The following is a 14259-nucleotide window of genomic DNA, read 5'->3' as shown; positions in this document are numbered from 1 at the left end:
TTTAAATAAGGGTATTAATTTTATAGATGTTCTCCTTTAATCGTAAAGGAAGAATAATTATCCGGCTACATAAAATCCAGACTTCCCATTAAGTAGTACGGTCACACATAAAAGTAATTAATCCGGCTACATAACGAAATAGTGTATTAATATATCTGCAGAATTTCAATTATTATATAATATGTATGGGTGTGGGTGTGCATGTGATATATCAAGAATGGATAAGAGATATATGCAATTAATTAATTAATTAATTAATTAATTAATTAATGAAAGATAAGGTTGTGTTTGGACTCATTTAAAATGCCTCTTCCACAACTATACAAATATGGGCCAACATATCACCCCTCTACTTGTATAGTTTTCTTCTATAAATAGAGAAGCCAATCAGAGAGCATTCTCATCAAAAACAAATAGCAAAACATCAAATTAAGTCATCAAAAAATGGCATCCAAAGCAATAGTTTATCTTGTCCTTTTGTTGGCTATGGTTGTTTTCATATCAACAGAAGTTGCAGCTAGGGATCTCGCTGAGACATCCAACACAGTTGATGCATGTATGAAATTTCTTTCTCTCTCTAAAACTTAATCTCAAGTATTCATGTTAATGTATGTCCTAAAGATTAATTTGTCACTTAATCTAGCTAAAATATACTTTTTTTACTACATTAATAAAATTAGCGACGGAAGTTGAGGGGACAAATGGAGCCGTCAATGATGCCAAATACGGAGGCAACTATGGCGGCGGCCGCGGCAGAAACTATGGCGGTGGACGAGGTGGAAGGTGCCGTTACGGTTGCTGTGGCCGGAGCTACTACAGAGGAGGTTGCAGGTGCTGTACCTTTGCTGGTCAGAAAGTGGATGCCGAACCTCAATCCAAGCCTTAAAAAAATTTAATTTGTTTGGATCTCTGTGTGTTATTTCAGTACATGTGTGTTATGTGTAAGTGTGTGTTGCATGAGAAGTGTGAATATGGTGCAGGAATGAATGAATGAATGATAATATATCATATATATATATATGTATATTCGTTCATGCACAAACACGTATTATGGGTGCATTATATATACTTTTGCCCCAGTGGTGTCAAATTAAATAAAAACTCTTTGGTACGAAAATTAGTGACTAATTAAACAAAGATAAGTCATGCTTCACCACTCAAAATTGATCAAAATGTAATATATATTCTCAGCTTTTTATCATTTCCATATCCATTTCTTATGGGGCTACACGACCATTGACAAGCCTCAATTGATTTGTCGTTTTCACATTTCTAGTTTTATTTATGCTTCCATGTGATATATATTCAATATCAATTATTTATATATGCAGATTGTTAAATAAGATTAATAAGGGTTCCAATCTTAAGGCAATATTTCTTTCTCTTACATGGACGCAAACATTTACATATTCTAGAAATTTGCAAACAAAATTTTGATTATAATATATGTAAACTTAATTCCACTTTGCACCATTGAAATCATTTTAGTACTTTGTACTTTTAAAAAAAGTAATAGCACTTTGAACCCACTAAACATAATAATTCATTAACGTTGCAGTCCAATTGAAATTTGAAGGTTAACGAGGACAATTTCATCTTTTAGTAGTATTTCCAAATGAAAATTTTCTTAAATGTGATAAAATATAATTTCAACAATAGAATAATCTCTCCAATCCCTCTCACATTTTCTCTCTATCTCCCTTTCTCTCTCGTTTTTTTTCTCTCTCTCGCCTCTCTATCTCTCTCTCTCGTTTTATCCAGTAGTAGCACGAAGGCCGGCGGAGGGAGCAGTGGAGGGATTCGTGGTGGAGACGGCGGCGCTGGGGTTGTGGTTATGGTGGGGATCGGACATTATTGAAAGCATATTTTGAGTAATTGCATCTGATTTTCTTATTATTAAGAGATTTTGCTTGGTTACGTTTGGGTTCAAAATGACAGATCTAGGTTTTTCCAAAGATGGTAAATGACTACGGTTGCGGTGACTACAATTGTTGACTATTAGGGTTTGGCGGCGGCTGCATTGGAAGCCAGGGTTGGCGACGACTGAGAGTTGTTGACGACTAGGGTTTGGAATGGTACATCATAGTAAAGCATGCTACACTGTAGTATACTATGGTACGCCGTAGTTTATCATAGATCTATTACAGACAAAATGAAAAATATGTAAAATTAAATTAAAAGAATGAAAAAAAGTAGAATTGTTTTTTGTGATTTTCAATATTATGTAGAAAAAAAGGAAAAAAAGAATTTTTTTATAATAGTTTATAAAATGCTAAAATGAAGAAAGAAAAAAAAAAGAAACAAACAGATATTCTGTAAAAAAAAATTAAAAATATTAGATGAAAATATTTAATGCATAATAAATCAAATGATAAATGCAGTTTGAATTTACTTAATAGCAGAGGCGGAACCAGGAACTTTAGTTTGGGGGCGCTATAATATATTTCAAGGGGGTTTGGGAGCAACGCCCCCGGTTTTTTTTTCTTTTTGTGGGAATTCGCATAAGATATCACACAATCAGTACACATTTTTATAAAATTAATTGAATCAAATGATTATATAAAATAAATAGTATGTCTGGAAAATATAATCATTAGAACTTAAAATTACAAAAAATAGAAAATATAAGTTTATTAAATAAACATGTAAGATTGCCGAAAATTACAATTTATTTGAAATTTTTATAAATTTGATAGAAGGCAAATCTAAAATATTAGAAATAACATTATCTAATAAATACAATATTTTTACTTTTTTGTGTTTTTTTTAATTGTTGGCTTTAGTAAATATTAGAAATTTAGATTTTATTAGAAGATTTTAGAGAATTGTAAAATTACATTAAAACGGTAGAATAAAATCTTATTTTTAGATGGGGCCAATACATAATAATATTAGAAAAAAAAAACTTAAAATGCATTACTTTTTTTTCCACATAAAAATTAGTACTATTTATAAAAAAATCTTGGGGGGAAACAGCCTCTAGCCCTCATGAAGTTTAACCAGTGCTTAATGCAGATTTCGAATTTGTGACTGGATGAACATTTTCTGAATGAATTTTATGAAAGATATGAAGCAAATGTTTAGTTGAGTTTGTAATAGGTTCTATTGCCAGGAACTTATAGCTTAACGCCCCTAATAATTAACTATAAGAAATGAAGTTTATGACACAATTAACTAGAATTATACAAACCATGTTATGTACTTGAAAAAAAAAATCAACAGACCGAATGAAACAAAAAAGATAAATATGAATTATGGAGTGAGGCCATGTAATTAAGGGTCGGGTATCCTGAACCAAGGGAGTAATTTACTGAGACACCGTCAACATAACTTATCAAATGTTTAAAAGAAAAATACTTTCTAAAACAAGGCAAAATTTTTTAGAGATATTAATATTAAATAATACATTTTACTAATAGTTTAAATTTTTTATTGATGTGGTCTTTCAGCATGGCATCAGAATCAGATCAAATGAAAGGTCATGAGTTCGAATACCACCACTTCTCATTTCAAATATTTCAAGTGTAAGGCTTCAAACGTATTTCGTCTGCACTTGAGGGGATACAATCAAAGTTCATGAGTTCGAATCCCACCACCACCCATTTCACTAACAACTTAAGCTTTTAGTTGAGATGATCATTCAACATAATTCGATTTTGAACCTTTTAAATATAATGTTTTGGCACTTTGCACCCTCTGAAAAAAATAATAGCACTTAGTACCCTCAAAACGCAATAAATCAAGCATAATGCACTTCAAATGAAATTTTAAAGCTTATGAAGGTCATTCAGTATTTTAAGTGGCACTTTTTAGGGTGCCAAATGTCAAATCATTTTTTATATTCATCAATCATTTGAAACTATAAAATGCCAAAAAAAATGTCACCAACATATAAAAAGGAAAAATCACAAAAAATATATTTTACAAAAAACAAAAAGAATAAAATCTTTCAACTACTTTGTTATCAAGTTATCTGAAAAATTATATTTTCTTGTGAATATTTTCATAATTACAATAAAATATCCATCAATCCAAGAAATTAGTGAGGAAAAAAAAAAATTGGTTAGAAATTATATGTTTTGTTCAGTAATTCGTTGTATTTTGTTTATACATATTGTACGTTCAAATTTATGTTCGATATAGAAGAAAATAATAATTTAATTCGTTGCAACCTAAAAATAAAAAAAAACACTAAAACTTGAAATTACCTCATTAAGTTTTAACTATTCAATTTCAGATGCATCGTGAAATGATTTATTGTATTTCAAGGATGCTACTATTAATTTTTTTTATAGGTAAGAAATGTCAAAATGAGAAAAGTCAAGTTGGTCAAATAAGTTTGACAGAAGATGACCCGTCTCAGTCTCTTCATAATTGACTGAGTTTAATTTGCAAAGACTTTTCTCCCCTTAAAAATCAAATCTTTGATATGATCAAGTTTTAGAGATTCTGTCGTTGATCTCCGCTAGCTTATATGTCTGTGTCGGAGCTTTAAATTTTGGTCCTACCATGTAATTAATTTGTACGTGCAAGTGCAAAGCTAATATTTATTTATTTTTCTTTTTTTGACGGGACTAATATTTAATATTTGATTGTGTGCATGTAGATAAGTCGGTAAATAGGGGCAATTTTTTCTCTGGTGTTGTTTTAGAAAAGAGTTTTTAAAATGGTGTTGTTTTGTAAGAAGTAAACGAATTGGGGTTGAGCGCCACACCCCACGGCGGCACCGGCAGGAGGTGCCACCACCAACGGCTGCACCAGCAGGAGACGCCAGCTCCAACGGCAGGAGGCGCCACCACCAATGGCGTCTTCTGTCTATTTTTTAAATATTTATATTTTAATATTTTAATATTTTCTAATTCATTGTTCGTCATTGAAACTCCAAGCTTCACTAAGTTATCCGCACCATTAACCTCTCAAAACACATATGCAAAATTCAAAATTAGCGAATATTAAATCAACCATTTTATATGCATAACTTTCTTGTGTTTAATATCTTTCCTGTTTGAACTGAGAGCAATACCAAAGAGTCAGTTTCGACAATAAGTTTTCTAATATCAAGCGCATTAGCAAACTTCGATGAGGACCCAACACTCAACTTTGTTATTCGATGAAATACCAATATTTTTAGAAAAAAGCCATAACAAAATGACCATTGTTGTCTCTTATGATACCCCTATTTTGCTAAATTAATAAAATTTAATTTTCCTAGTTCTAACCGTATTAATTTAAAGATGTTTAACTGAATGTGATATTATATATACACACACAAGAATATATTTGTTATATTTGCATTGCATATATGCGTTAAATACACATACAACTGATCATCTCATGTAGGGGCCTGAAGATGTATGGTTGTGGAGCCCTAAGGAAGATAAGGCGATGATGCCGTGTAGCAATTGAAAGACAAGAAAGTTAGTCAACTATGAGAACTATGTTCACATTACAAATGGTTGATTTTTCAATGATAGCTGAAACATGTGCATGTGAAGTTGTCAGATAGGACAATTCGCATATATTGCGTAGGGTACACATAGTATTCTGTGAACGTGGGCCGTGGCGAGTCTAGGGATGTGATACACTGTGATCTTAAAAAATTTTTGTGGGTGCCCCCGAAAAAAAATTAGGACTTTTTTGTGACAAAATAAAAAAAATGGGAAAAAATAAAGAAGAAACAAGGGGCTGTTTTGCATAATTTTGAATTTTGGGTGGACAAATTAATAATTATTTGGGCTTTTTTACATTAATTTGGATTTTGGGTAGACCAATTAATAAATATTGGTGGGCTTAATAGATATATATGTATAATATGGGAAAATTTTGTAAGTTAAGGGTGGGTTTGAGTCCATCATCTCAAAGGGGTGGACTAGTCCCTGTATGTAGGTCCCGTTTGGTTGGAGAAATTAGCTATGATTAAATAAACAGTTGGGATTTTATTTGATATTTGGTAAATTCCACAATTTCCATGGTCAACCCGAATTATTATGTTATCATACTTTATATCGTACATTTTATAGAGTTTTTTTTTTCTGTTGGAGCTTCCAAAGTCCAATAAAAGAATCAAGTACTTTTCATTATATGATTTAAATCGTGTCTTAGCTAATATTATCTTAGCAATCAAATGAGGCCGTATTATTTATCCCGTACAGTTGGCATCTAGACTTAGATTATTACATGCATTACTCCAATTTTGTCTTCCAATAATTCTTTCCACAATAGAAAAATGACCTTTTTATTTATATATCTGCATTTTAGCTAATATGCTAGATATCTTCTTAAAATAGAGAGAATTAAGGATAATACAAGAAAAGAAGAATTAGATACAATTAGAGAAACAATATAGAAAATTATCGTCAAAATGGTTATATACGTACTTTTTACTAGTGATTCCTCTTTATTGTCACTAGTTAGCTTATTTTCTTTTAATTTGCGATTGATATGAATTAGTGACATATTTATAATTATTGCTTAGATACATGATAGTAACTGTTGTCAACAAAAGATTAATTGTTATAGCGCGAAACAATTTATTTTTCCATTTCAATCGGGAGGGAAGATAATGAAAACAAGATTTTACTAATCATGTATGGCGAACTCGATATGAGTATTGTGTATTAGATTATCAGACGTCTGTCATGAAATAACCCCCGGCTCAGGCCATCCCTTATACAAGTTAATTCCAAAAATGCTTTGTGTTACATTGAACCATAATTGAAGTAAAGAACTTTGTATTCTCAAAATTTTATATAAGAAAAAGTGGCATTAGTGACCCTCTATTTGTGACAACATCAAAAGTTTTATAAAAAACCTTTCATATTTAGGCTACACCGGAATTGATAATATTTTAGAATCGTATTTATGTTTTTTATTTTTCAATCATATTAGAATTTTTACCAATTAAAATAACATGATCAGTTTTTTAGCAATAAGCATAAATCAAGATAAGTCTCACTATGTTTAGGATGGACTTCAGTCCACTAAGTGTTTTTTTATTGTGTTGTATTAATATATTTTATATCAAATGCATATAATATTTCACGCTCAATTTTTTTTTTTATTGTGTTGTATCTGTGTTTTTTACATCAATCATGAAACGCATTTAATATTTAAGTCACATATAAGATCCTATCAAATATATGAGATTCAATCTCATATGATTATATAAACATTTTTATCACTTGATCGGGTCACCCAACGGATGGAAAACAAGAGAGAGAAGGAGAGAGAGAGGGGGGAATAAAAGAGAAAAATAATATGGAGTTTTTATGCACAAGTCCCCAATCAAGCATGTTTATTATTCTAGGTTTAGGGGCTATATTCTTTCACCAATAAACTCATCCCTTTAATATTTATTATAACTAAAGGAAACATTCATTTATATCCCAATATTACCCTCAACCATTTATACCCAATTTTTAATTGTAATCCCAATTTATCAATTTTGTCCACAAAAATTCAATTTTGACCATAAAAATTCAATTTTGACTTTTTTTGGACCATAATTTAATATGCTACATTTCATCCTTAACTTAATTTAATCTCAATTTGACCTCAAATTTCATAAATTATTCAATTTTGACCCAAATTTTTTTTTTTCAAAAAAAAGAATTTTTCCAAAAAATTTTTTTTGCCGCCGGATTCCGGCGTTGACTTTTCAATTTTTTTTTTTGTTTTTTTTTCTTTCGGATCTTTTCGCCGGTTTCCGACGTTGATTTTTTTTTTTTTTTTTTTTTTGCTTTTTTCTTTTTTTTTTTCTTCTTTTTTTCCGGATTTTTTCGCCAGTCTCTGGCGTGACTTTTTTTAGTGTTTTTTTAAGTTTCTTTTTTGTTTGGTTTGTTTTTGTTTTTGTACGTCCCCCGTTAAACGTTGACCGTAATTGTGCTGTCACTGACAGTAAATTAACGTAATTATACTGTCAATGATAGTTAATTAACGTAATTGTACTGCCGTTGACAATACATTTATGTAATTGTGCTGCCGTTGACAGTAAATTAATGTAATATTATTATTTTTTTGTTTTTTATTGTTTTTTTTTCTTTTGCTTGATTTGTTGACAAGTCAACGTAATTATATTATTGTCGTTGACAGTAAAATAACAGTAAACACAATAATATTACTGTCAACAACATCAATATTATTATTTTTTTGGGGTTTTTGTTTTGTTTGAGTTATTCACGGAGTAACGTAATAATATTACTGTCTATTATTGTAATATTACTGTAAACACAATAATATTACTGTGGTTGACGGTAATATTACTGTTGTTATAGTAATATTGCTGTCAACCACATCAATATTATTATTTTGTTTGAAATTTTTTGTTTGTTTGAGTTATTCACGGAGTAACGTAATAATATTACTGTGGTTGACGGTAATATTACTGTTGTTATAGCAAATTACTGTCACTCACAGTAATATTAATTCTTTTGGTTTTTTATTATGTTTACATTTGTTGAACGGTCAACATAGTAATATTACTTTATTACACAATAATAATGAGTTTTGTTGTGTTAATATTAATGTGTTAGAGATTAATATAGCAATATGACTGTGTTAAACTATAGTTTAGTTAATTTTACTGTGTTTAACAGTAATATAGTTAATATTACTGTCAATCACAGCAATATTGCTGTTTAAACGGAAAAAAAAAAGTTACTGAAAAAAAGAGAAGAATTTTTTTTTTTAAAAGTCAACGCCGGAATCCAGCGAAAAAATCCAGAAGAAAGAACAAAAAAAAATTGAAATTGACCGCCGGTCAACGCCGGAATCTGGCGAGAAAAAAAAGTTTTTGAAATTGTTTTTGAAAAAAATAAAGTTTTGGGTCAAAATTGAATAATTTGTGAAATTTGAGGTCAAATTAAAGTTAAATTAAGTTAAAGATGAAATTAGAGCATATTAAAGTATGAGAGGTTATTTTAGTCCTTTACAAAAATTTGGACCATGTGTGGGCTTATTGTTAAATGAGATTTTTATCTGGATCTCTTTATGAATAAGTACCCATTGATGAACTTATTTGTAATATGTCCAAATAATAATTGGTTCACGAGGTGTATAACAATATATGTGCATCATGTATGACGCAACGTCGAAAACTATGTTATCCAAAACTGGATTTTTTTTTCATTAAATACTTGATTCTATTGATGAGACAGTTGGTTGGACCTCTACTTATTTAAAGCTTATATATATATATATATATATATATATATATATATATATATATATATATATATATATATATATATATATATATATAGGTAGAGGTTTCTTAACTTTCAAAATTAATAAAAATTAAATTAAATTATTAGGCATCATTTGCTTAACTATAACGAATTACATTGCATTAGGTGAGATTGAATTAATATCCCACTATATAATTAATTATTTCGTCAGTAAAATGTTTGATATGTATATTAAATCTTGTATTAAATTTGTTAAATTTTGGTATTAAATGTGAATGGTCTAAAAAATCTTTTAATTAATCAAATTAAGATATTGTTTTAAGGACAAAATCGTCTTTTCCTCTTTCAATCACTCCCTACAAAATTAATCGTAGGGAGGAGGAGTACTACTAATTTAACCAATAATAGCAATAAATTGCGGGCTTTTAGTGTAATTTCGGGCTTGGCTAAATACGAATCTCATCAACCAAACATCTTACTAACTCCCTATTAGGGGTGTGCACGGGTCGGTACGGCTCGGATTTTGCAATAAACCAAACACGTACAGATAATATTGGTTTTTCATATTTTAAGAATCGAACATGTCGGTTTTTTCGGTTCGGAATCGGTCTTTTGGTTTTCGGTTAACGGTTTCGGTATCAATTCGTTTTTCTTTTTTTGTTTTTGTTTCATATATCGGTTCGAATATGTTCGGCATAAAACCGATATTTGATTAACAGTGAATTCAGACTTTCATTACATTTGTTTGAGAAAATAAACAAATAACAACCCAAAATTAACTAATAAAAACATGTTACATGGAGGCGTTCGAAGGATAGATGCGCGTTAGGGGAAGACGGTAAATATTTAAACTATATATCAAAACTTGTTTAAATCAATTTTGTTTGGGTAATCGGTTCGGTAATTTATTTATTCTCCATATTGAAACCGATATTTTTGCTTTTTCAAAAAAATTACCATATATGCGGTTTTAAGTCGGGACGGTGCATATCGACTCGGTTTATTCGGTTTTCGGTTCGGTTTTTCGATTTCTCATTTTTTTTGCTCACCCTTAACCCCTATTATTTAATTAATGGGTAAATTACAACCACCCCTGAGGTATAGTCAAATTACGAAAACACACCTTCTGTTTGGGTAATTACAACCACCCCCTCAACTATAAATCTTCTTACACATCTACCCATGCGGTTTCAAATTTTGTGGAATCTTCGAGATTATATGGATTATTACATTTGTATACACGTTTTATCCCATTAGAACTCTACATTTTGAAGCAAGATGATCATAATATCTATTTTTTGGCTTGTATATATCAGATTGTGGTGCATCAGAAATTGTATTTTTACACAAAATGAGTACAAACTAGAGCACATTCCACAAAAGCTAGATGATTATGTTGAATTTGACACGATAAGGGTGGAGGTGTAAGAAAAAATCATAAGTGAGGAGGTAGATGTAATTATCCAAACAAGAGGAGTTTTTTCGTAAATTGACCGGGTAGACGTGGCAATTTGATTTTTCATTTATAATTATTTTTTCATTCTTTGCATTTAATTTTGACATTTTCACCCCTTAATCTATTTTATAATCTATATGTGTGTGTATATACCAAGGTTGTACAAAGCGGTAATCGAATCGGAGGCGGTCAGGGACCACTGAGGATTAGTCGGTGCGACGGTGATTAATCAGTGATAAATCGAAAATAAATCGGTTTTTAATATTTAATATAATATATTTCTAGATATTATTTATAAAAATTTAAAACACATATAAAAATATATTTAAACATAGTTATATCTCCATTATCTATATATATCCTAATAACATAATAAACGTTTACTAATAATAAGATTATAATACATAAATATCCTTATAAAATATAAATAAAAAGACAGTTTTGTTGAATTTACATTTATTCTTGAACATTCATGGCATACATCATTAGTTCTTTCACAATTACAGTTAACATAAGCAAAATAAAGCATAAACTCATATATTTTTTTTTATTAAAATCCCAAATTTTATTTTGAATTATATAAAAAAAACCAATTTTTGCCACCGAAGTTTGACACACCTTAAAGGTTTGGCCGCCTCAGAACGCCTCAAACCCCCTCACAGGGAAAAAACCGATTTTTCAAACCGTTACAATAAAATCGTAAAGGTTTTGGACCGCCTCCAACTCGGAGACCGATTAATCGGCCGCCTCGGCCGATTCTTAGAACACTAGTATATACATCTATATTTATATGTATGCATTCATCTCTTTCTCTTATTTTTGCCAGACATTGATTATTGAAGAAGCGAAATCATGTGATTTCGCTTCTTCAAATTCTTCATCTTTGAGCTTGTCAGGATCGTATCAGAATCACTCTTGAAGGAAAATCAAGAAGCTGAGATCCAACAGTGGTGGAGAATACAAGTTCGATCCATTTCTTGAACTATGTTGAGAAGAATGAATTTTTCGGCACCTTACAATTCCAGGAAATCCACAACAGAACGAAGTTGCCGAAAGAATGAATCCAACTTTGGTACAAAAGGCTCGGTGCATGTTATCCCAAGTAGGTTTGAGCAAAGTATTTTGGACAAAGGTAATCAAATATGAACTTCACTTTGTGAATCGCTTACCTACTATTTCAAACGGAGGTCAGGCACCCCTTCGTATATGGCCACGTGAAGCTATTAATGATTATGATCAATTGCATATTATTGCCGAGCTTATTATCATATTTATGAATCTAAACTTGACTCTTAAGATCATAAATGTATTATCATTGGTTTCAGTGTAGGAGATAAAGCTTATAGATTATATTTATGGTCCCTTGAGTCAACGAAGATCGTCAAATGTCGAGATGTGACATTTGATGAATCATCCATGCTATTTAAAAAGACCGATGATAAAGAAAATAAATCTCCTAAACAAGCTCAGAAGGTCATCGTTGCTCCTCAACCAGTTATTCCCCAAGGGGAATCTTGGCGAAATGAAACTGAAAACAAGGAAATCCCCGAACAGGTGGATGAGAACTTTGAGCAATTGGAGGAAGGCATCATCAAATGATATGAGTCTTGGATAAGAATCTACAATGCACTAGAATACCCTTGTTGACAATCCTTTACTCTGATAGCATCTAGTGTTCCTTGAACAATGTGATATCTTATACCGAGTAAATCTTTAACCATTCCCCCTCTTACTACGACTAAAGAATGTGTGGGTTAAGTTTAGGACTTTCACATTAAGTCGGTCTGATCAATCGATTATTTCTGTTTCATTGTCCATTTTCAGCTTATTTTGACCATTTTCTTGACCTTTTTTTTTCTCCTAGGTTGCTCGTTTTCCTTAGCTCATCTTTGTCCTTATTTAGCCACTATATTACCACAAAAAAATGTTCAATGTACAAAATGCATGAATCTAAACTCCTAGCAAGAGTAGCTAAAATACAACTAAATGATACCAATATGATTAGCACAATGCTCGATTCTTAGCTTAAACAGACTTGAATACGTGTACATTTTGTACGCTTAACCGTCACAAATTTAAACAAAAGTGAGACAAGTAAACCTTGTTTAGTTAGGTGGACATTAATTATTTGGTGGAAAGTATTTATCGAAACAAATCCACATATATTGAAGTATGAGATCTCCTGAGTAGCTTATGACCTTTGCTTATGTCAAGTCTTGGCCGGGTGAACTAGCATACTCAAATAAGTTAACCGGGTAAAACTCGGAAAAATATATCATTATTATAAAACAAGGGAAAGACAAAAAGAGAGCAAGTGTGTGTGTATGTATTGTATTCTTATTCAAGTGTGTCTCAACTTCATACAATGGTGTCCCTTTTATAGTACAAGAAGACCATTCAAAAGGTCATGAGTTACAAGGGAATGAATGGCCTTAACATCCACCATTATCACCTCTAATTACACACACTAATGATTTTGTAACTCCTATAGACATCCATCATAGGTTACATAATACTCCCCCTTGGATGTCTACGACTATTGAGAGTGTGATACACTGCCTCGTTAAAACCTTGCCAAGAAAAACCCAATGGGATAAAAACTTGGTCGAAGGAAAAAGAGTACAGTGTTGGGTTATTAATCACACTCCCCCTGATGTTGGCAATAGATCGTTAAGCCGACACATTCCAATATTGTAGATCATGCTCCCCTGGATTCAGCATGAGACATTGGAGTAAGATCGCCGACGTATGGATTTGCAAACTCGTTTTTTGATTGTCATCAATAACTGTCAATGTCATCTTTCTTCTTTAACTCTCGAGTACTATAGAAAACTTCAATAATTCTTCGGCCACCTCTCTTGATATAGCCAAAATCTCGTTAGTGCAATCTGACAACATTATACTCATATATTAGGACCAAGATCTTCATTATCTTCTCGATGACGGGAATATATTTCTTATGTCCAAAGATCGGATAATCATATGTTTACTGAATGAATGAGCTTTATCATATGTAAACAAATAATGGATAAATATTTCATTCGACTAATGCTCGATCTGCAGATCAAGGCAAAATATATCCTCACAAGATATTTTCACTTCGAATTCTTTCATCAAATAATTGATGATCTTTGTGAGCCCTTCATGAGTCTCCACAAGATTTAATTCGCCCCAAATGATAATGGAAATCAATTTATTTGATTATTTCTTTTGTAAATGTGATAACACCATATTCTTGAATGGATCATTCGTAGAGTCTAACTCATGAGGCCTCTTATTATATGCTGATAATGTGTTGAAAAACTAGGAAATATTATACAAGAAGTAGATAACAAAGTAGGGAGAATATGTGATATATTCCATAGCTTCAAGTGTTTTCAATTATTTGAAATAAAAGTTATGATCCATATAAATATGCGGTAATTGCATCCATATGTTGCATGTCAAATAATTTTGAATACCATCATAAACTAATTGCATCATAAAAATATATTTTCAAAAGGTATTCAAATATACAACAATAATTTTACCCACTTTTGCACTAAAGGCTTTCACAACTTTATGTGTGATGACCGCAAGTCAATGTACAATTCATTCCATCAATAATTTCAAATAATC

At 31.0% G+C, this 14259-nt stretch overlaps 1 protein-coding gene across 1 annotated transcript; it reads left to right on the top strand.

The window, feature by feature from the left end:
- The first annotated feature begins 383 nt into the window (after positions 1–383).
- LOC105953758 (glycine-rich protein) lies at positions 384–1117 on the top strand. Its single transcript, XM_012995491.2, has 2 exons — positions 384–556; positions 681–1117. The coding sequence occupies exons 1-2, from the start codon at positions 445–447 to the stop codon at positions 884–886; spliced, it is 318 nt and encodes a 105-aa protein (XP_012850945.2). The 5' UTR covers positions 384–444; the 3' UTR covers positions 887–1117.
- The last annotated feature ends 13142 nt before the right edge of the window (positions 1118–14259 follow it).

This window comes from Erythranthe guttata, chromosome 7, assembly GCF_056151865.1.
Source record: "Erythranthe guttata isolate IM_541 chromosome 7, IM_541, whole genome shotgun sequence".
In the NCBI taxonomy this organism is placed as follows: domain Eukaryota; kingdom Viridiplantae; phylum Streptophyta; class Magnoliopsida; order Lamiales; family Phrymaceae; genus Erythranthe; species Erythranthe guttata.
This window is presented reverse-complemented; position numbering and strand designations above follow the sequence as displayed.